The sequence below is a fragment of the Chiloscyllium plagiosum genome, chromosome 41 (genome assembly GCF_004010195.1).
Source record: "Chiloscyllium plagiosum isolate BGI_BamShark_2017 chromosome 41, ASM401019v2, whole genome shotgun sequence".
NCBI lineage: Eukaryota > Metazoa > Chordata > Chondrichthyes > Orectolobiformes > Hemiscylliidae > Chiloscyllium > Chiloscyllium plagiosum.
The window spans coordinates 11,474,348-11,498,205 of NC_057750.1; the positions used below are offsets into that span (position 1 = coordinate 11,474,348).

General features: G+C 41.4%; 1 protein-coding gene across 4 annotated transcripts in view; it reads left to right on the forward strand.

The window, feature by feature from the left end:
• The window catches only part of LOC122542857 (mitogen-activated protein kinase kinase kinase kinase 5-like), a 129,390-nt gene that overhangs the window by 92,930 nt on the left and 12,602 nt on the right, over positions 1 to 23,858 (forward strand). For 3 of the 4 annotated variants that reach the window (XM_043680955.1, XM_043680954.1, XM_043680956.1), the window contains exons 18-27: positions 4,000 to 4,201; positions 5,722 to 5,810; positions 10,869 to 10,910; positions 11,697 to 11,781; positions 11,950 to 12,029; positions 12,672 to 12,732; positions 18,889 to 18,994; positions 19,229 to 19,287; positions 20,433 to 20,536; positions 22,126 to 22,303. In XM_043680955.1, coding sequence (XP_043536890.1) covers positions 4,000 to 4,201; positions 5,722 to 5,810; positions 10,869 to 10,910; positions 11,697 to 11,781; positions 11,950 to 12,029; positions 12,672 to 12,732; positions 18,889 to 18,994; positions 19,229 to 19,287; positions 20,433 to 20,536; positions 22,126 to 22,303 — 1,006 coding nt within the window. The remainder of the gene's footprint in view (positions 1 to 3,999; positions 4,202 to 5,721; positions 5,811 to 10,868; positions 10,911 to 11,696; positions 11,782 to 11,949; positions 12,030 to 12,671; positions 12,733 to 18,888; positions 18,995 to 19,228; positions 19,288 to 20,432; positions 20,537 to 22,125; positions 22,304 to 23,858) is intronic. The other variant, XM_043680957.1, reaches the window with a different exon arrangement.

The following is a 23,858-nucleotide window of genomic DNA, read 5'->3' on the forward strand; positions in this document are numbered from 1 at the left end:
TCTTTACCCAGAGAGTGGTGGCTGTGTGGAATGCTCTGCCCCAGAGGGCAGTGGAGGCCCAGTTTCTGGATTCATTTAAGAAAGAGTTGGATAGAGCTCTCAAAGATAGTGGAATCAAGGGTTATGGAGATAAGGCAGGAAAAGGATACTGATTAGGAATGATCAGCCATGATTATATTGAATGGCGGTGCAGGCTCGAAGGGCTGATTGGCCTACTCCTGCACCTATTGTCTATTGTCTATTGTCATTTTAAGTTTCTTATGGATAAAGATAAGAGCAATCCTTGGGTGAAAATACTAGACCGGGAGAAAGATAACTATGACAATATTAGGCAGGAACTAAAAAATATAGATTGAGGGAGACAACTGGGGCTGGGGGTAAATTCATATCTTTCATGTAGAAATCTTTCAAAGGACAGTTAGAGTTCAGGACTAGCGCGTTCTTGTGAAAGTGAAGGATAAGGATGGCAAGATTTGGGAACTTTGGATGACAAGAGAAATTGAGAGTTTAATCAGAAAGGAAAAGGTAGCTTGTGTAAGATTTTGGAAACTGAAGACAGGCAGAGCCCTCAAACAATACAAAGAAAGCAGAAAAGAACTTAAACAAGGAGTTAGGAGGGCTGAAAGGGCCAACAAATTACCTTGGCAAACAGAATTAAAGAAAATCCCAAAGCTTTTTGTGTCCATAAAGAGCAAAAGGATAGCTAGGGAAAGGGTAGATCCATTCAAGAACAAAGTAGGGAATTTATGTGTGGAGGCGGAGGAAGTGATTAATGAATACTTTGCATTGGCATTCACAAAGGAGAAGGAAATGGTAGGTGGTGAATCCAGAGTGGGATATGTTGATATTCTAAGGCATGTTGATATAAAAAACCTGTTGGGTGTGTTGAAAAGTATTAAGGTAGACAAATCCCCAGGATCTGATGGGATCTACCCCAGAATACTGAAAGGGGCAGGTGTGAAAATTGCCTTGTATGAAATCTGTGTCCTCTTTAATCACAGGAGAGGTGCCAGAAGACTAGAGAACAGTCAATATTGTTTAAGAAACAGTCATTTGTTTAAGAAGGACAACTGGGATAATCTGGGAATTTACAGGCTGGTTTGCCTTAAGTCAGTAGTGGAGAAATTGCTGGAGACTTTTAGGGACGCGATTTTTTTATTTATGTATGTATTAATGACAGATAGCATGGCTTTGTGAGGTCATACCTCACAAATGTGATTCAGTTTTTTGAGGAAGTGACAAAGATGATTGAGGACAGAGTGGTCAACTTTGTCCACATGGACTTTAGCAAGGCCTTTGGCAAGATCCCTCAAGGCAGAAGGTGAGGTTGTTATGCAATCTGTGAGGAGCTGATAAGATGGATATAGCTGGCTTGGTCATAAGAGACAGAGCAGCAATGCGAGGATGTTTTTCTGATAGGAGATCTGTGACTAATTGGTATTCCACACAGAGCAGTGCTGGAACTCCTTGAGAAGCATTAACATGTAGAGAGATCTAGTATTACAGGTCTACAATTCTCCAAAAGTGACAAAGCAAGTGGATAAGATGATCAAGGTGGTGTATAGTCAGCTTGCCTTCTTTGGTCAGGGCACAGAGTATAAAAATTGGCAACCCCTGTTGTTTGAAATATATATAAATCTTCTGGAAGAGAATGTAGATGGTATGATGGGTAAGCTTGCTGACGACATAGGTTGGGGAGCTGTGGATGGTCAGGAGGCTCAGCGGAGGACTTGGGTGGAGAATTGGCAAATGGAATTTAATCTGGACAAATGCAAGGTGACATATTTTGTAATGCGGGGGGAAGTGAATGGCAGAACATTTAGAAGCATTAATATACAGTGGGATCTAGTTTTAAAATTTTCAATTCAATCCCAAGCCTCAACCTTCTGGGTTCCAAACTTCCACCATCCTGTTGTGAAGAACTGCTTCCTACCATCACCCCTGAACAGTCGAGCTCTAAATTTTAAGATTATGCTCTCTTGTTCCATTCTCCTCCTGCACCATTAATTGTTCAGTGTGACCAAAAGGAATGATCACTACTCTGTTTTCATTCATAGAATCATAGAGTCATATAGATGTACAGCTTGGAAACAGACCCTTTGGTCCAACCTGTCCATGCCGACCAGATATCCCAACCCAATCTAGTCCCACCTGCCAGCGCCTGGCCCATACCCCTCCAAACTCTTCCTATTCCTTTACTTTTGACATGTGATTAGATTAGATTAGATTACATTACATTACATTACATTACAGTGTGGAAACAGGCCCTTCGGCCCAACAAGTCCACACCGACCCGCCGAAACGCAACCCACCCATACCCCTACCCTAACATTACGGGTAATTTAGCATGGCCAATTCACCTGACCTGCACATCTTTGGACTGTGGGAGGAAACCCACACAGACATGGGGAGAACGTGCAAACTCCACACAGTCAGTCGCCTGAGGAGGGAATTGAACCCGGGTCTCTGGCGCTGTGAGGCAGCAGTGCTAGCCACCGTGCCTCCCCAATGTGGTTGGCATTCTGATTGTCATGTGTAGACTGTATTAGAAACATCTTGGGATGTAGGCCCCTTTTTGGACCATGCACCCATGGAGATGTTTTTAGAGCTGAACTGCCTCTTCTAGGTCAGACCGAGTTCCCAAGATGCAACCATCCAGAACCAAGATTTAGCTCATCACCAGTACATGCAAAGCAGTGGTCTCTAGGTGAGGATCGTGGTTATTGTATACATCCTCACCCCCAAATCCCATCCTGGATGTAGTGTGGGGTAAATGATCCAGTACAACAGCACATCAGTGCAATTCCCATTTACATAATGCCTTGTGCAACTCAGCGACTTCTCAAAGTGCTCTTCTGCCAATGAAGTAGTTTTGAAGTGCAATTGTAATGTAGGAAATTTGACAATCAATTTGTATACAAGAGCCAGTAAACAGCAATGTGGACTGCTTTTGGTGATGTTGGTTCAGGAATAATTGTTTGGCAGGATACCAGAGAGAATGCCCTGCCTGTTTAAGACAGTGCCATTGTCTCTTTCACATGCATCTGAGTGCAGATAGGGTGTTGTCTCATGGGAAAGACAACAGCTTTGACAGTTCAGAACTCTTGAGTTACATAGACACAGTCAGTTTACATCATGTGCTTACGTCTTTGGGTTTTGAACTCACGATTTTCTGACTCCAGACTGAGACTGCCACTCTCACTGTCCAGCTATTCTTGGGCTACCTTTGTAAGAATGATTCTAATGATTTGAAGGGGGCTTACTTACCAGGTTATTCCATTTCTGAGTAGGGTCTTCTGGGGCAGTGGGTTGCAAAAATGGGGCAGAAACTCTGGGTTCAAGTCTTACTTTCAGATTTGATTGCCAAGGAAGTTGGTTGATTATGGGCGGCACAGTGGTTAGCACTGCTGCCTCACAGTGCCAGAGACCCGGGTTTAATTCCCGCCTTAGGCAACTGACTGTGTGGAGTTTGCACATTCTCCCCGTGTCTGTGTAGGTTTCCTCTGGGTGTTCCAATTTCCTCCCAGGTTAGGTGAATTGGCCATGCTAAATTGCCGTAGTGTTAGGTGAAGGGGTAAATGTAGGGGAATGGGTCTGTGTGAGTTCCTCTTCGGAGGGTCGGTGTGGACTTGTTGGGCCGAAGGGCCTGCTTCTACACAGTAAGTAATCTAATATAGTCAAGCCTATAAAATTCCAATATGCAAGCAGAAAGAGCGGCAGAGTTTCCTGGTCAACCATACTGCAAAAGGCAACAGTGAACTACTGCAATCCTTTCCCCATATGCATGGGTGAATCCAATGGAATTCCATGATCGTCAATGCCCAATTAGAACATGGTACTGTAAGGAGAAGGAGGCTGAGACCATTTCTGATCTCTCAAACAGTCTTTTGTCCTTTGCTGACATCCCCCCATGGAACATCTGAGTAGAGAGAGTCACATTTTGACCTGTACCTGATCCCAATGATTTGAAGCATTTCCCTTTTTTATTCCCACTCACAGCCAAAGTTCCGGAGCAGTTCTGAGGACAGCATTCCTGACGAAGAGAAGATGAAGACAGTGGACCATCACCCACATTGCCAGCGCCTGCCAATCACGCTGGTCCGGTGCTCCAGTGGCCCATCGGCAGCCAAAGCTCCCAAACAACCCTCTCCCGGAGGCTCCAAGAGCCCAATCCATTCTGCTGTCAACAGCAGTGGTTCAGGTATTTTGAGTGAAAAGGATTTCCATTAAAATGCTAAAAACATACATTAATACAGTGCCTTTAACATAGGAAAGCAACCCCTGTCTTGTCACAACAGTGTAAATTCAAACAAAACTGATATGAAGCCACATAGGTGGCATGGTGGCTCAGTGGTTAGCACTGCTGCCTCACCATGCCAGAGACCTGGGTTCAATTCCAGCCTTGTGTGTCTGCCTGCGTTGAATTTGCATGTTCTCCCGGTGTATGTGTGGGTTTATGCAGAATGCTCTGGTTTCCTCCTACAATCAATGGATGTGCAGGTTAATTGAATTGGACATGCTAAATGCACCATACTGTCCAGAGATGTGCAGGTTAATTGGATTGGACATGCTAAAATGCCCCATACTATCCAGGGGCATTTTAGCCATGCCAGAAATAGGGTAGGTTCTGGTTGGGATGCTCTTCAGAGGGTTGTTGCAGACCTGATGGGCCAAATGGTCTTCTTCTGCACTGCAGGGACTCTCTGAGATGTTATAAATAAAATCAGTAAAGGCTTCAATTTGAACATTACTAAAAGGAGACTAGAAGTTGAAGATGTGACAAATAAACAAACGATATTTGCACCTAGAGGAGGTGTAAATGAGAAAAGCAGAACTATCACCAATAAATTGGAGCTTGATGTTGAGTCTGCAAGGCTCTGGAGTGCTTAATCAAAAGATGTGGTGCTGTTCCATTGAGTTTAATATGAACGGTAAAGGAGGCCAAAAACATGAAGGTTGGGATGAAAATGGGAGATTTAAATTGGCAAGTGATCTAAAGGTATTAAGACAAGTGGTCAAACCTTTGGTCAGAGAGGTAGGTTTTAAGTAGTGTATTAAAGGAGGAGGAAAGGATATTAGTGTAGAGAAGTTTAGGGAGGCAACTCCAGAGCTCAAGGCTGTGAATGATGAAAATCAGGGATGAGAAAGAGATCAGAATGAAAGGAACACAGATATCATGGAGGGTTGTGGAGCAGGGTGAGTTTGAAGAGCTAGAAAGAGATAGACCCATGGGTTATTTGTAAGCAAAGATGAGAATTTGAGAATCAAGTTATTGCTTGATTAGGAGCCAATGAACAAGAAAGGAACAGGACTTGGTCTGTATTAGCAGATAAACAGCTGACCTATGATAAGTTACAATTAATTAAGGGGTGGAAGATGAATAATTGTTACAAAGTGAGACTAAGTATTAGCGAACCCTTCAGATTTTCTGAATTGCCCAAATCCTTCACAATTAATGGAAGTGTTGAAGAATGTGAGTGAAACTTGAACCCCTTTATCCGACTTGGGGGGAGATGAGAATGCAAACTTCCATAACCAAAAGAAGAAGCCAGATATAGCACCCTCTGCTCAGTGCCAGCCCAGCTGTAATGTTGGGGTGTATCTGAGGACAATCCATGCTTCAATGATACTGGCAGGTTTACTCAACTTAATACTGAGAGACCTCTAGGTTTCTGGATTTGAGCGACACAAGTTTCACTTCTGTGATTTCTGCTTTGGCAGATCCCAGCAATTGGACGAGTCACTTGGCCAAGGACATTGGAGGAACACCGCCAGTATTACCACGCAGGAAAGAAAGGAAAGACAGACCGGTGAGTTCCAACATTGTAAAGCACATTAGAGGTAGACTGACTGTGGTATGATCCATCACCAGTGACTTCTACTTCCCACTGCCTCCATCAGAATTTTGGCCAAGATGTTGGAACATTGTAGCAATATCAGTTTTTCACATTTCCAAATTCTACAGAGAATTACTCAATCTTATTGGAAAAGAGCAGAAGTGTCCCTAAAACTATCTCCCCCCTCATCAAGGAAGAAGGTCTGAGAGTTCAGCCTGATGTTCTGGAAACTAGGGATCGGCTATTGGAATTTAAATTCAATTAAATATAAACATCTGGTTCACTCATAGCATCCTTATCTCATCTGGCATGAACATGACTCCCAGCAATATCGCTAACATTTCCATGCTGGCCGTCTGAAATAATCTAGCAAGCAACTTAGTCCAAGGCTGATAAGAATTGGGATCCCTCCCAACAAGGGGTCAAAATATATTTTCTTCTGTGGGCTCCTCTTGAGATTTGCAAGACTGCGTATGATTTCTGGGGGCTACATTTTGATTTACAAGGCCTCCTTTTCCATTATAACTGTTGTCTTCATTAGATGATGCATTCATAAAGTAACATTATCTTCTGTATTTATGTAGACATATGGAATATTTGAAGTCACAGAAACACAATCAGAAGAATTTATCAATATTCCCAATAATCACCATTGCTCCATTAAACTTAAAGCCACAACACACAAAAAGCATTGATTTTTTAGTTGGGTATTTAAAAATAACAGGCATGAGTTAGCAGCAAATGCTTTCCTTAAAGAAAACAAAATTATCACACACTTCTAGGGACCCAAGAGTCATTATCTAAATACATTTTCTACAGACTGATTCAATCGCAGCTGGACAATTGCATGTTGATTGTAACAGTCATTGCACCTCAAGTAGTTCACAGATGTAAGATTCTTTAAGATGTCATAACACATGAATGCAAATCTTCATGATATAAAACTATTCTGTAATAAATTATGGAATTGACCCTGTTCATTGTCATACTATTCTTTCTTTTTCCTTTCATAGTAGCTCCTGAACATCTGCAGTCTTAGGTTTGAGACGCCACATTTATTTATAAGGAATTCAGAACGTCAGTGACTTAAAGTTGTCCTGCTTCACAGTTACCTGAGTGTTCCATTGTTGAAAGATTTAAAACTGCTCTGTCTCCATTGCAGACCCTGTCTTCATTTTAGATATCCCCACTCCTTTTTTCCAGTTCCTTACTTCCCTTTTGGCCCATCCTCCTCTTTTTAGCCCCTCACTTTCACCAAGCTCACTCACTGCAGTCCAGCAGTTTCACGCCACTGAGACTCTGCATCCTTACCAATTCTCTTGCCTCCAACTGGGCCGCACAGCTTTGTTTCTACCCAGCTTCTTTCCTGTCCCTGCAGCTTCTGGCCTCTCCTCCTCCAGCCTAGCAGCCAGTTCACTGCCCACTCACCTTCTCAATGCTCTTCCAATCCCAGGTTGCTCCTTCCCACATTTTCTCACATCTAGCCTATTTGGCAAATATCAGAGAGAGGAGTAGCCTTTAATTGGAGTGCCTGGATGAATCCTAATGGTCTAGAATGCAGGCATTAAACTTAGAGCTGTCTTGTGACACAGTGGATTATTTTCACCTTTCACACACCAAAGAGGGCTCTTGTGAAGCGGTATAGTGTCCCCTCCTTTGAGCCAGGAGGCCTGGGATTAAGTCTTATCTCCTGCTGTGATTAGATTAGATTACTTACAGTGTGGAAACAGGCCCTTCGGGCCAAAAAGTCCATACCAACCCGCCGAAGCACACCCACCCAAACCCATTCCCCTACATTTACCCCTGCACCTATCACTACGGGCAATTTAGCATGGCCAATTCATCTAACCTGCACATTTTTTGGACTGTGGGATGTGCCATAACATCTTTGAACAAATTGATTTGAAATAATCTACTCTTTTAAATATGAAATAAATGACCCTCAATATTGTCCCTATCAACATTCCCAGGATAGAGATAGCACAAGGTTAGAAGCTGAGTAAAATTTCCTTCATTGTTTTGAACTGAAAATAAAGCTTCCTCTGCACCCTCCCTATCAAATACGTTCAGGCCTGGAACAGCTCAGGGTTAGATTCAGAGTAAAACTGCCTCTACACTTTTAAACTGAAAATAATGCTTCCTGTACGCTATTCCCAAGACAGGTACAGTACAGGATCAGATTGAGTAAAGGTCTGTCTTGACTATCCCCATAAAACACTCAGGGACAGGGACAGCACTTGGTTAGATAAACAGTAAAGCTTGCTCTGCTCTTTTAAACTAAAAGTAAAGCTACCCAACACTCTCCTAATAAACACTTCCAGGACAAGGACAGTGTGGATTGAACAGAGTAAAGATCCCTCTACTCTTGTAAAAAGAAAGTCAAAAAATAGCTAAACAGCTGGGGCACTGTATCAAAAAAAATACAGATTAACAGTCAAACAGAAACTTACTAAATTAAAATAGCATCATCCGGGATGATGATATACCCTAGCCACTGCAGTTTCAACTGGTCTCTAAATGACTCTATCATGTCGGTGAACACACCATGCTCCTTCCCCAGGGGCATCCAAGTGAGGATGTAACCCCGAAAGAGGGCCAAACAGTCAGGAACAATGAACCCCATCTATGGCCCGCTGCTGGGACCTGTAAATAGCCACTATGGCCAGGCCCAGGAATAGACCCATGAGAAGGCCCTCTCTCTTGACCGCCTCTCCATGCACTGGGTGAAAATTGAAAATATCTAAAATTGGAGGAGCAGAACTTCCCGATTCTGTTCATTCTACTCAAGGGATAACTTTTTTTCAATTGGTTGCCTCATTATTGATTTTTCCAGGGTGCTTAGGGCAGTTTTGGTAGCAATTCACTAACACCCCACTGCTTTCTGTGATTTTCGAGCATTGTCCCTCCACCTTCCCTTGGGGTCCAAGTATGCTGGGGTTAAATATACTGTCTGAGTTATTTTGAATTTTTTTTTAAGGACCTTTGAAATTCTTTGCAATGTTACTTCCTCACTAGAAATATTTCCCTAGGAGTTTCCCTTTGCGGTTATGAGTATGAAGATTTGCTCCTTTGAAAACTTCATAAGAAACTGCTGTTCTGCCAGCCATCTCTGAATGGCGCTGCTACACCATTAGTGATAACATGTGTCGACAACGCTGCCATTTGACAATTTGTGGTACAGCAGGTTCAGATGTAAGGAGCTCTCTCTTGTGGTGCAGTAATAGTGAATCTACCCCCAAGCTGGGAGGAATGGCTTCAAATCCCACCTGGTCCAGAGGTGTGTAATAATATTGCTGAACAATTTGATCAGAAAGATAGGTTAATAAGAAAGCAAGTTGCAAACTTAAAGATAACAGCTTTACGTTTGCATGTTTACACAAGTGATAAGGTAATGAAATTACACGTGTGACGCAGATTTGGTCTGATCTTGAAATTAAGCTGACAATCTTAATGCCAAGCACACAAGCAGCCTCCATATCCAAACCAAACTGCTAATGTTTAGATGCTGTAAGGTGCCCATAACCTTACTACTTTCACAAAGTGTTTTAAACTAGGAATTACATGACAGTGAACTTGTTAATGAAAAAAAAAAATTGCAATTCTCTCGTACCTATCACACCCATATGGTCCTAAAACATTTCTCCAGTCAATTATATATTACCTTTTTGATGTCTAGTCACTGCTCTCACTTAAGAAATGCATCTGGTGATTTGTACACCGCACTAACAGTGTACACCGCACTAACACTAATAATCAGCATGATGATAGTTGAGAGAAAAAAATACTAGACAGGTCAAGGCAAAACTCCCCAGATATTTTCAAAAGAATACATTTTTCTACCTATATTAAATGGAGAGTCAGGCCTTCGTTTAACATCATTTCTAAATTAAAGCATCACCAGCTGTGCAGGACCAGACGAAACAGCTATGAGTGGGACTTAAACTCACTTAGTTCTGAATTCAGAGAATGAATGACACAAATAAGAAAACTAACATGTCTTCAGCTGTGTTTAACTGCTGCTGTTATGCATGTGAAGCTGAAAGATAAATTCCACAGTCAGCAGTGAGGTGAATGAGTAGTGAATCCTGTCTACAGTTGGATCCTGCTCTCACTTTGAGATTAATATTTATCCCTCAGGCAACATAACTAATGAGAGCCAATTTAGTCATTATTTAATTACAGGATCTTGCTCTGTGTTAATTAGTTACTGTGTTTTCTACAACAGTAAATATGCTTCACCAATTTACTCACTCAATATAAAGAGCTTTGTAATATTCTGAGATCATGAGAAGAGCTATAGAAATACAAGTTCTTCATTCTATCTTACATAGCATAAGAAATAGGAGCAGGAGTAGGCCATCTGACCCTTCAAACCATCTCCGCCATTCAATAAGATGATGGCTGACTTTTTTGTGGCCTCAGTTCCATTTACCCGCCTTCTCACCATAACCCTTAATTCCTTTACTGTTCAAACAATTATCTGTCTTAGCTTTAAAAATTCAATGAGGAAGATTTCAACTATATCACCGATCATGGAATTCCACAGATTTACAACCCTCTGGGTGAAGAAGTTCCTTCTCAATTCAGTCCTAAATCTGCTCCCTCTAATTTTAAAGCTATACCTTCTTGTCCTAGTTTCTATCTTATTTATTCTCTTCATCATTTTATCTGTTTCCATAAGATCCTTCCCCCATTCTACAGTGAGGCTTGAATGTAGAATGTATTTACTCCAAGGTGAGTCTTATTGGCTTAGTCAGGGTCATGCTGCCATCCATCCCCCGTTTGCTGTTTTGTCAGGATTGGGCACCAACAAGCTCAAAGTTTCAGATCTATTCCTCCTCCAGATCCTTTTATGGATACTGTGAGGCTAGAGATTCTCACTTTCCTATATTGAACTTCCTTTCAGTGGCATCACTTTCAGAGGAGAATATAAAGTTATGGGGGTGGGTGTGGAGAAGAGGTTGTGGTATGCAGCTGTCAGAAAGATGGATATAGGTGGACAACATCAAAGAGAATTCTTTTGTCTCTCAGGTACCTCATGACCTTGATGTCCTGTCAGTTCAAAGAGTGCAGGTGAGTGACATTCAAAAAGATTATGTCTGTGGGCTTTTATGTGGAAGTTTGTTGAGTGAGGGAAGGAGAAATTTTATGCGTGGAAGGAGGATAAGAAAGGGGTGCTCATACCTGTGTAGGGGGGCATGTTAAAGGGAAGTGTCTCACTTCTGTGGAGAGGGGAGAGACAGGCTCTCACTCCTTTTGTAGAGGGGAGCAGGAGAGGGAGGATCTCATTCCTTTCTGGGATTGAAGGTTAGAGGGTTTTCCCTGTATAAAAAATCTGGAGCAAGGGTCTGCATAGTTGGCATTACCATGGTGAGGTCTGGAATTGTTGGTTGGAGGTGGACATTGAATCTGTGGATTAGGTTCCACACCTTTAGGAACAGGCTGGTGAAGATGGCTGGGAGATTGGTACTACTCCTCCATGGGGCTAAATTGTGATATCCAGGGTTTGACTCAGCCCCTGTGATGGGGATATGTATTTTGAGTCTTTTATATAAGGCTCATTAAGTCAATGTGGTTGCACTGAAACATCAGCAAATATTATTATTTAAACAGCAATGTGAGTAGCTCAAATTTTGATCCCTCCCACTAGGGAGGTCATTGTCCAACCCTTGTGGTCTCTGTTTAACCCTTGATTCCTGCCGCCTTTATTCTTCAAGCAAGGCTGGTACAGTTCTCTCTGGTTTGTGTAGTGGTGATTTTGAATCCAAGTGGAATATCTAATCCAACCCGCACCTTCAAATAAAATAATTGGTTTGTGTTGACCCCCTCCCTGTTTCACCTGGAAATTGTTTGTTTCAGGTGGAGGTTCCATTAGTGAAAGTGTTTAATGGCTGTCCACTGAAGATTAACTGTGTAACATCATGGATACACCCCAACACCAAAGGTAACTGCTCATTGTTTCTATATAGGCTGACATATTATAACAATACTGGAAATGACAAAGAGTAACAGGCTACAGCAATGTTAGGAGTAATAGTGAGTGACATTGAATTAGCTGAATTTGTAAAGTTCAGTGAAGCTGTGGAGCTCTGACTGATTATTTATTTTGCAGCCAAGCACTTGATATTGGGATCAGAGGAAGGGATTTATACCCTAAATCTAAATGAACTGCAGGAAGCCATACTAGAACAGGTGAGATCAGATTGGTGTACTCACTGCCCACATATGCATGTGTAAGACACACTAATGTTATCAATACACGATAATATTAATTCACATGCACATTGTATCGGAGTATTAAATATGCATATTATTTTTTTCTGTTATCCATGTACAAATGTCTGCATTTAAACTATGTGCATTTTACCACTGCATTGTAAAATACCATGTTTTTGGCCTGTGTACATGCCTCCCTATGTACATGTTACCCAAATGTGCCATTGTTTGTGTGAATATCATTTATCTGTCTGCTTTTTATTGGTGTGCATGCATGAATTAACAGTATGCCTGTTCCCCACATTTGCCTAACATCTGTGTGCATTATTTGTGTATTTGTGTTTGTCTTACCTCTATGTTTTTCATGTTGTCATGTTACCTGTGTCCTTGTAACCCATTTATTGCCTGTGTCTGTGTGCTATGTTTGTGAGTTACCTGAATGTATGTGCTATCTGTATCCACTTGTTACTTGTTTCCATATTATCTATGCCCATGTGTTATCTGTGGCTTTGGACTAACTATACACATGTTTTACTCATCCACAAGTTACCTCTCATGTAATAACTTTGGTGTAATTGATGCTTCCTGTCAGTTGAACCCCAGTTTCTTGTTTCTCAGTTGTATCCAGGCCGCTGCACTTGGCTCTACGTCATCAGTAACGTATTAATCAGCATCTCTGGTAAGAAAAATCCTGCCCTGAAGTTTCAGTCAAATTAATATTCTTAAACTAGCAAAGTTTGTGTGTGAAACTGGAATATATTATGAGTTGTGTTCATTCTCAGAATCTCATCCATCATTAATGAATTAACCAGCGTGATTCAGAATAATAAGGAGCAGCTGGGGAGATGGTGGTATAGTGGTAATGTCATTGGATTAGTATTCCAGCACCTAAAGTTAACATTCTGGGGACTTGGGTTCAAATAATGGCAGATAAAATTTGAATTATTTTAAAAACCTGGAATAAAGAGCTGGCCAAACAGCAACCTCACAACAATTATTGATTATCATTTTTTAAAAATTATCTGGTTCACTAATATCCTTTAGGGAGGGAAATCTGCCATCTTTATCTAGTCAAGCGTATTTATGTTTCCAGAAGTTGACTCTTAACTGCCCTCTGGATGACTAAAGATGGGAAATAAAATATATACCTAGATGGTGATGCCCTTATCCCTTAAGTGAATTTTTAAAACATATCTGTACAAATGGCGATCATTATGGTCAGCAATTACCACCTTCAACAAGAGAGAATTTAACCACTGTTGCTTGATATTCAATGGCATTACATTAGTGGAATCCCCACTATCAACATCCTGGGGGTTACCATTGACCAGAAACTGAACTAACTAGTCACGTAAGTACTGTGGTTACAAGAGTAGGTCAAAGGCTAGGAATCTACAAGGCACAAGTCAGGAACATGATGGATTAGCCCTTACTTGCCTGAATAAGTGCAGCTCCATCAATCTTCAAGATGCTCAAAACCATCCAGGAGAAATCAACCACTTGACTGGCACCCCATCCACCACCTTGAAATTCAGTCCCTCCACAGTAGCAGGAGTATGTACAAAATGTGCTGCAGGAATTTACCAAGGCTCCTTAGCAGCAAATACACAACACTACCTCCTAGAAATGTGACAATGCTGCTCCTTTTACTCGGTTATGCTATCCTTGACTTTCTTTTCAGAGAGGTCATAAAAGACACAGACTCTGAAAAGTCTGGGGTCGAAGGGCTTTAGGGCCAATTTGATTATAGCTAACAGATACTCAAGTGCTAACAGATACAGAAAGGTTTCAAGTTTAAAAAAAAAACACTTGGACAATGAAAGGGGAGTGGCCAGTTCTCCCAGCTCAGCATATCTCTGGTTTAGTTTGGCTTTTAGCAATATTGTTGTAAAAGCCGCTAGACCGAGGTCCATCCTGATCTCACTCTGATTTCTCTCCTGTAAGAACCTGTGTTTGATTTTACCTTTTATGCCAAGGGGTGTTGTTGCAAGCATTTGGAATAGCATCATTAAGTTGGTATAATCTGTTATGGTGAAAGTAAGGACCTCAGATGCTGGAGATCAGAGTCAAAAAGTGTGGTGCTGGAAAACACAGCAAGTCAGGCAGCATCCGAGGAAATGAGGTGTTGACGTTCTGGGTATAAGCCCTTCATCAGGAATGATAAGGACCATGCCCGAAAGGTTGACTCTCTTCCTCGGATGCTGCATAATCTATTATGGAGCAGGCCAGACCTCTCAAAACACTTCAAGATATTAAGCAGGTATTATGTGGATTTACCAGGAGAGATGCCGCTAATCAGACCATGTAGTTTTAAACAAAACAGAATTTATTTACAAGATTACTGAATGAAACACAAACAAAAGGGAACAGAATACCAAATAACTTAACCTATCCAAAAACCCAATAGATTATACCATCTTAATGATGTTGTTCCAAATGCTTGCAACAACATCCCTTGGCAGAAAAGGTAAAATCAAACACAGGTTCTTACAGGAGAGAAGTCAGAGAAAGATCAGCGTGGACCTGCTTTTTTTGGGTCAGCAGCTTTTACAACACTAATGCTACAAATCAAACCAAACCAAAGGCAAGCTGGGAGAACTGGCCACTCCCCTTTCATTGTGCAAGTGTTTCTTTAAAAACTTGAAAGCCTCTGCCTGAGGCAGTATCTAGTAGATATAATCAAATTGGCTCTAAAACCTTTCAACCCCAGACTTTTGGAATGTGTGTCTTTTACGACCTCTCTGGGGAAGAAAAAAGCCAAGAACAGCATAACCTTATTAAAGGAGCATCATCGCTACAGAATGAAAAGCACAGCAAATCCAAACCAGGCAACATTCTGGTAAACCTTTTCTGTACTCTCTCCAAACCCACACATCATTCTGGTAGTGTGGACTGTACAACATATTCTAAATGTGGCCTGACTGAAGTACTATACAGCTAATTTTTATCCTCTATGCCCTGACTAATGAAGGCAAGTATGCCATACACCTTCTTGACCATTTGTGTTATTTCATTGCCACTTTCAGGGAACTATGGACCTGTATGCATAGATCCCTCTGTATATTCATGCTTCTAAAGGTTCTGCCAATTACTGTATATTTCACTCCTGCAACAGACCTTCCAAAATGCATCAATTTGTATTTGTCTAGATTAAATTCCATCTGCTGTTTCTCTGTCCAAGTCTCCAGCTACCTTTATCCTGCTATACCTTTTGGCAATCCTTCTCACTGTCCGCAGCTTCCCCCAATCTTTGTGTTGTTTGCAAACGTACTAATCAGACTGCCTACATTCTCCTCCTAATCATTTATAATTATATATATAAGCTACAGGGGTCCCAGCAATGACCCCTGTAGAACACCACTGATCTCCAGTCAGAAAAACATCCTTCCACTGCTACTCTCGGTTTTCTATGATCCAGCCAACTCTGTATCCATCTTATAGCTCACCACGATACCATGTGACTTTACCTTCTCTATCAACCTGCCATGAGGGACCTTGTCAAAGGCCTTGCTAAAGTCCATGTAGGCAACATCTACTGCCCTGTCCTCCTCCATCATCTTCGTCACTTCCTCAAAAAACTCAACTAAGTTTGAGGGACATGACCTCCCCCACACAGAGCGATGCTATCTGTTGCTAATAAGTTCATATTTTTCCCAAATGTGAATAAATCCCTAAGAGTCTCCAACAATTTCCCTACCACTGACGTAAGGCAAATCGGCCTGTAATTTCCCAGATTATTCCTGTTGCCCTTCTTAAACAAAGGAACATCATTGGCTATTCTCCAGTCCTCTGGGATCTCTCCTGTGACTAAAGAGGTACAAAGATTTTGTGAAAGGCCCCAACAATTTCCTCCCTTGCCTCCTTCAGCATTCTGAGGTCACAATGGGTCCATTGGACTTATCTACGTCAGTGCTTTTCAAAACACCCAACACCTTTTTTAATATCTATATGTACTAGCCCTCTCTAGACTGCCATCTACTGTGCCTTTTTCCTATGAATACAGACGCGAAGTATTCAATAAGGACCTCACCCACTTCCTCTGGCTCCACGCATAAATTCACTCCTTTGTCCTTGAGTGGACCTACTCTTTCCCTAACTAACCTCTTGTTCCTTACATATAGTGTTAGGTCTATCAGTGTTACAGTGAAGGACATTTCAATATTATACTGAGGGGTGTGGGATGTATTAATATTTCTTATTAAATAACACCTTGGGACTTTCCTTAATCCTATTTGCCAAGGACTTTTCATGGCCCCTTTTGGCCTTCCTGACTCCTTGTTTAAGTTCAATCTTGCTTCCTTTGCCTCCTTTGAGGGCTTTGTCTTCAGTATCCTCAACCTTAGGTATGCCTCCTTTTGATGATTTATTGTTGTCACACATACTGATGTACAGTGAAAAGTGTTGTTTTGTGTGCTTATACAGGCAGATCATACCATACAAAGTGCATCAGTGTAACAGAAAAGAGTGCAGAATATAGTGTTACAACCAGAGAGAAAATGCAGAGAGGGAAATCAAAGTTAACATTGAGGTCCATTCAAAAGTCTCATAATAGTGGGGGAGAAGCTGGACTTGAATCTGTTCTTAAATGTATTCAAACTTTTTATATCCTCCGCCCAACTGAAGAGAGTGGAAGAGAGTATAACCAGTGTGGAAAGGTCTTTGATTATGTTGGTTGCTGTCCTGAAGCAACAGGAAGTTTTTTTTAGACTCCCTACAGTATAGAAACAAGCTCTTTGGCCCAACAAGTCCACGCCGACCCTCCGAAGAGTATCCAACCCAAACCCATTCCCCATTACACTACATTTACCCCTGACTAATCCATCTAACCTATTCATCCTGAACACTTTGGGCAATTTAGCATGGCCAATTCACCTAACCTGCACATCTTTGGATTGTGGGAGGAAACCGGAGCACCTGAAGGAAACCCACACAGACACGGGGAGAATGTGCAAACTCCACACAGTCGCCTGAGGCTGGAATCAAACCCGGGTCCCTGGCACTGTAAGACAGCAGTGTTAACCACTGAGCCACCATGAAGTATAAATGGAATCAGTGATGGAAGGCTGGTTTGAACGATGGACTGGATTGTGTTCACGACTCTCTTAGTTTCTTGCGGTCATGGGAAAAGGAGTTGGCATATTACATTGTGATGCATCTAGATAGGATACTTTGTATGAAGCATCCATAAAAATTGATAAGAGTCTTTATGGACATGCTGAATTTCCTTAGCCTCCTGAGGAAATAGAGACATTGTTGCGCTTTCTTGACAATCACTCTGATGTGGGTGGACCAGGACAGATTGTTGGCAATCATTGCTCCCAGATAGTTGACACTCCCAACCATTGGTGCAGTTAGGGGGCATGCCCTCCACTCCACTTCCTGAAGTCAATGACTAGCTCCTTCATTTACTGACATTGATGGAGAGATTGTCTTTATACCATGTCTTTTCTTTTCTGACGAACGTTTACAGAGGTTTCGCAAGTCGTTTTGTTTTTATATGTACATGCAAAGCTAAGGATCTGAAATGTTCTATTAACAGTCTTTTCAACTTTCCAACCAACTTCAAGTGATCAATGGCTTTCTACATATAAAAAAAAAATCAAAGGATCTGGAGATTTCACAGGAAAACAGAAGCTTGAACACACGCACCAGTCGGTTTCGGAACAGTCTCTATCCTATTGTTGTTGAATACTGAATGGACTCACAAACTCTTAGCATTTGCAGTGTTTTTGTTTTTGCTGCTGTTTACCTATTATTTACTTATCTATGCTATTTAATTATATGACCTGCCTGTATTGCTCACAAGACAAAGCTTTTAACTGTGCCTCGGTACACGTGACAATAAATTCAACTCAAATTCAAATGAAGCACAGATTAGTCATGATCTCATTGAATAGTGGATCAGGCCAAAAGGGCCGATTGGCCTCCTGCTTCTCCTATTTCTTATGTTCAAAACTTTGTATATTTATTTTTCCAGCTCTCAATCATTGCACCCTCTTATTACATTTCTTCATTTAGTTTATATTGACTCACCTCATTCTTCCTACAAATAACTATCACTTCTAATTTTTGTATTAAATTGCACCAGCAATGTCTTTGCCCACATCACCAGTCTATGTTTTCTTTTAAGTTTATTTCTCTCTTCCTTACTTTTTATTACATTTCACAGTGATGGGTCATCAGCCTTTGAAATTATGCCCTGAATACCCAGGCTGAGGTCATTACTGTATATCAATAATAGCAATAATCCTAATACTGACCTCTGGGAGGACATCATAATTTATTTCTCTCCAGTCTAATAAACAACAACCGCTCACTACTGCATCCTGGTTTCTGTTGATTCAAGTTTATATCCACACAGTCACTGCCCTTTAGTCCCATGGGCTTTCATTTTGTTGGCAGATGTATTTTGCGGCAATTTCGAAAATCCATTTTTACCATCACTCATCATACTATCCTCACCAAACCGCTCTGTTACTTCATCAAAGAATTCAGTCAAGTTAATTAAACATGATTTGCTTTTAACCAATTGGAGCTGGCTATGATTTAAAATCCATTGTGCATGTATGTGTTTGTGGGAAGGGAAAAGTAGAAGTAAAAAAGGATTAACCATGCCTCATGGGGAGGAGCCCCTCATTCTCGGTGTGGGTCACATGCAAATCAAGTGTTGAGAAGTTAAATGATGTTGATAAACCTCCATTCTTGGTAATATCCAGGCTCTCTTCCTTCCTTCCATTTGTTGTGGTTGGGTGTGCAGAGGATCCATGGTTTTCTGTGAGGTATTAACATGATGCAGTGGGTGGGCCAGGTTAATGTGACTCGCTTGATCTTCCAGGAAAGACACTGCAGTTGCACTCACACAGCCTGCTGGGACTGTACGAACAGGCCAAGAAGGAACAGAGGTCAATGGTTCACATACCAACACACCGACTTTTACCCAGGTAAGGGTCCGACCTGGTTGTTGAGGCAAGCCAAAGTGAACGGAGACATTAACTCAATGTTGACTTGTTAAATGAAGCAGACAATATATTCGGTGGGTTCTTTCTTTTATTGCTTCATTCAGTTCCACTGACAGAGAGAACATAGTCATGTGAGAGAGGGCAGACCTATGGGCAAGAGTAGGGGAGTGGATTAGCATTGTTGTACTTAGACTTATGTTTGTCTGTCTTCTGCAGGAAGAATGCAACAACCAGTAAGATTCCAGACACCAAAGGCTGTAGGAAATGTTCTGTTGGTGAGTAAATTAGGCATGTGCATTGCACCTCTTACCCAATTACCCATTCCTTCACTTAACATTCAAATCACCATGTAACTCCCTATCTACCTCACCCAAATCCCAAACATTTCACTCCTCACCAACACCCCATATCCTCAGGAGAAAGTGAGGACTGCAGATGTTGGGGATCAGAGTTGAAAAGTGTGGACTGAGAGCATGGGGGTCGAAAAGAGTGATGCTGGAAAAGCACAGCCGGTCAGGCAACATCTGAGGAGCAGGACAGTCGACGTTTCAAGCATAAGCTGATGAAGAGCTCCTTGATGCTGCCTGAGCAGCTATGCTTTTCCACACTTTTTGACCTCCATACCCTCAGTCCAACACTGATATATCTCATATCCCATATTGTAAAGCTCTGACATACTGCATAAAACTTGCTGAAACAATGACATATTCCTTGCTATAACACTGATACAATGCACACCCCTCCATGTAATGCTGATAGTTCCCAAACCTCTCATCATAATACTAAAACACCCGTCACTGAACATGTATATGAATTAGGAACAGAAATAGGCCACTGGGCCTTTCAAGCATGCTCCACCATTTAATAAGAAATACTGATACATCCCACACTCCTCAGTATAATATAGAAATGTCCTTAAGTGTAACACTGATTTTGACCTACACTATAACAGTACCACTGATACACCCTAAGTTTTTCACTTTAACATTGATATACCCAAACATCCTCATAGAAGCAATAATATACCTCATTCCAGAACACTGATACACGCCACACCATAATATGGGGAGGTGGTGGTGCATGGTCATTTCACTGGTCTAGTAATTCAGAGAAATGACTAGTGGTAGGATTAGCCTGAGGGTCACCACACCTCAGGTAAGGTTGAGAAGGTGGAACTTTCATAGTGACCTCAGCCAGTACAGAATTTGAACCCAGATTGTTGGTGCCACCCTGCATCACAAACCAGCTGTCCAGCCAACTGAGCTAATTGATCAATATCCCATATATGTCATTGAAAAACTGATATACCCTACATTTCTCCACTGAAATAATGATATATCCCATACTCCTACCCTGTAACATAAATCCCATGCTTCTCTCTGACACTCGGCTGAAATTAACGTTGTTCCTGTTTCCACAGTGCGAAACTCCCCAACAGGATGTTGCTATCTTTGTGGAGCATTGGAGTCCAGTATTGTTCTCTTGCAGTGGTATGAGCCCATGCATAAATTCATGCTCATTAAGGTAAGTGTTCTCACTGTCCTCCTCATCATTAGCTGTTGAACATCACTGTTTTGCAGTTGAGCTGAAAACTCAACAATTATCAGCTGATTCCCGGTAGGACAGATCCAGAGGTCTTCATTTAGTTTGTATTCAGAGATTTGCAGACTTGTCTGATGTGAGAATTCAGAACAAGGATCATTACCTTAAATTAGAACAAGGCTGTTTGAGAGTAACATCAGGAGGCATATTTGATACAATTGATGATCTGGAACTTAGTTCCCTAAAAGGTTGTTAATGCTATGGAACCAATTGGAGTTTTCAACACTGATCTTTGCTGGGTCACTAAATTTAGTAAATTAAACTAAACTAAATTAACTGATCAGGTAGGCAATGGCAAATAAAAATGAGGGCAAATATTCTACATAGCAATAAAATGGTATCAAGGGATGTAAAGCAACGTTAAGGAAGAAGGCAGCCACAATCTAATTGAATGGTTGAACTGACTGAAGGGGGTGAATGACCTACACTACGTGCAAATGTTATTCTGAATGTTTAGTTTGACTGGGGAGGTGTGTGAGTTCTTAACCAAACTGCACAATTGTACTGATTGAGATTTTAGGTCTACAGATACTTTTAAATAGTGAGAGAATGGTCTATGTGCTTTAGTTTCTACCTCAGAGCATCACTTTCCCTTGTTTGGATATCAGCTATATGGCCCCAGCAAGTCACCAGGGCTCATCGGACCATCGGCCTTGACTTCATTGATTAGTGGAACAGGCTTGAGGAGCTGAATGGTTTCTCCTGTTCCTAAATATCGAAGTCAGGTGACTGATTTCAGGGTGGCTGGCAGTTTTGGCCTTCAAAGGAGTGGGATGACACAGGCCAGAATCATTTCCAACAGCGTCATCTTGTCTCATTTATCTGGACTAAGTTGAACCTTTAAGCTGGGAGGTATAAGGAATGAGGTCTGATCCATGGTACCACCCTTGTCCAATTAATGATGCAGACTTACGTCACATTCCTGATTCTGCATCATTGTGTTTGTGAAGTGGAAAGGGCTTCCTGTCTCCAGGCTTTGTCTGGACAGCAAGGGTATTGCAGACAATTTAAAAAGTGAAGACTTGAGTCATAATCTTCTTATTTCTGGCTCAAGCATAAAAAAACCTTTCAACAACTTATTCCTTTTCCCCCTCTTCTTTGAAATATGTCATTTAGTAGATGAGGATCAAGTATCTTATATATGGGAAGCTTCCCTGGAATTGCAAAATAGCTCTTGAGTTCTAAGTAAGATACTGGCTGTGACTCTCATTGCTGAGCCAAAAGATGGTTCAAGTCCCGTTCAAGAGGATTCAGCATTAAATGTAGGCTGAGACTTCAGTGCAGTATTGAGGGAATGATGCATTGTCAGAGATGCATCTTTTAGATTGGATGATAAGCTGTGGCTTTTGTTATCCTTTCAGCTGGATGTAAAAGGCCCTAAGAAAAATAGTGAAATTTTCTCTGATATTCTGGTCAATATTTACCTCTGAACCAACAAACCTCAAAATTCAGGTGCTGATATTGGATCGTTCCTTTAGCTGTCTTTGATATTATCCCCTTTTATGTTTCAGCACTTTGACTTTCCACTGCCTAATCCACTTCGAATTTTGGAAACGCTAGTGATTCCAGGTCAGGAGTATCCAATGGTTTGTGTTGGGGTCAGCACAAAACATTCCTCCAACAAGGCTGTAGAATTCCAGACGATAAATCTCAATTCTTCCTCATCCTGGTTCACAGATCTGGGAACAGGTGAGTTACTGTTACAGGTGCTGAGAAAGAAAGTCAAACTCCATCAGTATAGATCAAAGTCCACAGCCTGTGGATATGGCCTTTTCTGATAAATATATTGCACCTAATGTATCAAAAGACACTCTAAGAATAAATTTCCCATCATATTATAATTATTCACTGTCTTCAAGGGCAGAAAAGGCTAAATGTAGTAGCCTACTTGTTCTGATCCCGGCAATCTGAAGGTCATTAGTTGAAAATCCACCGCATGAATTGCACTCAAAATTAGTTGTCTCTGGTTTAGCTAATACAGATAATAACTGTGTGTGACACCATGTGTGTTTGCTGTGGATTCTGTGTTCTTTCCTATTCAGTGTCATTGGATTGAACTTGATAATGTCACAAAGATCTGCTAACATGTCCAAGGTGGTAAATTTATTTCTGTGAAAAAAATTTTTTTAAAGCTGCAACAAATAAAATTAAGAGAAAAGAATTAAGAAAACTAATAAAAATACATAATAGTGTTGGTCCAAGTGTGCATTTCACACTCCAATCCTTGCGATTCCCACTGGTCTTGAAGGTTTTTATTGTACTGGGAGATGCTGCCTGTTCCTTCAGGGTCACCCAGACATAGACAAGATGGCAGAATACACGCAGGAAGCCAGAACAACCCCCCCATAGGCTGAACCCATTGTGACTCTCAGTCCACTATCTTGGTATGTGGTTCTCTTTTGGCTCAGAACAGCTAGAAGTTGACACCAGATATTGCCTTGTCAGTGTTCATACACTCCAAGAATAAATTTCCCATCATATTATAATTATTCACTGACTTCAAGGACAGAAAAGGCTTGGTGACTTTGAACATCATGGTTTTGGCTGTTGTTCAGCTAACTGCACCTCCAGTGGAGATGTGAACCTCTTTAATTTAAACTGGGTAACCAAAGCCAGCATTTAAATAGCAAAGAAAGATCAGGGCAAATACTTGTCTTCACCTTCTCTGTATTAATTTGGCAGAGCACATGCTTGTTTCAGATCTTGGACAGGTTTCATTCTAATGAAACCTTGAAAGCCCACCAGGCTCTGTGCCAGATTAAACTGCAGGCATTAAAAATCCAGCCCATGGTCTGCCAACCTGGTACTAGTCCTTTCACCTGTTTCTACTGTGAACTGTGACAGCATCATTTTTATTTTTTTCCAAATCCACATCTATAGCTAGATGGATAAGTATGGGAACACCAGCAACTGCAAGTTCTCTTCCAAGTCACACACCATGCTGACCTGGAGATATATCATCATTCCTTCACTGTCACACAATCAAAATCTTGAAATTTAGCTCTAGCAGCACTGTGAATGCACAAACACTATGTAAACAGCAGTGGTTCAAGAAGGCAACTCACCATAACTTTGTCAAGGTTAAAAACAATGACTGCAGATGCTGGAAACCAGATTCTGGATCAATGGTGCTAGAAGAGCACAGCAGTTCAGGCAGCATCCGAGGAGCTTCAGCAAAATCGACGTTTCAGGCAAAAGCCTTTCATCAGGAATAAAGGCAGAGAGCCTGAAGCGTGGAGAGATA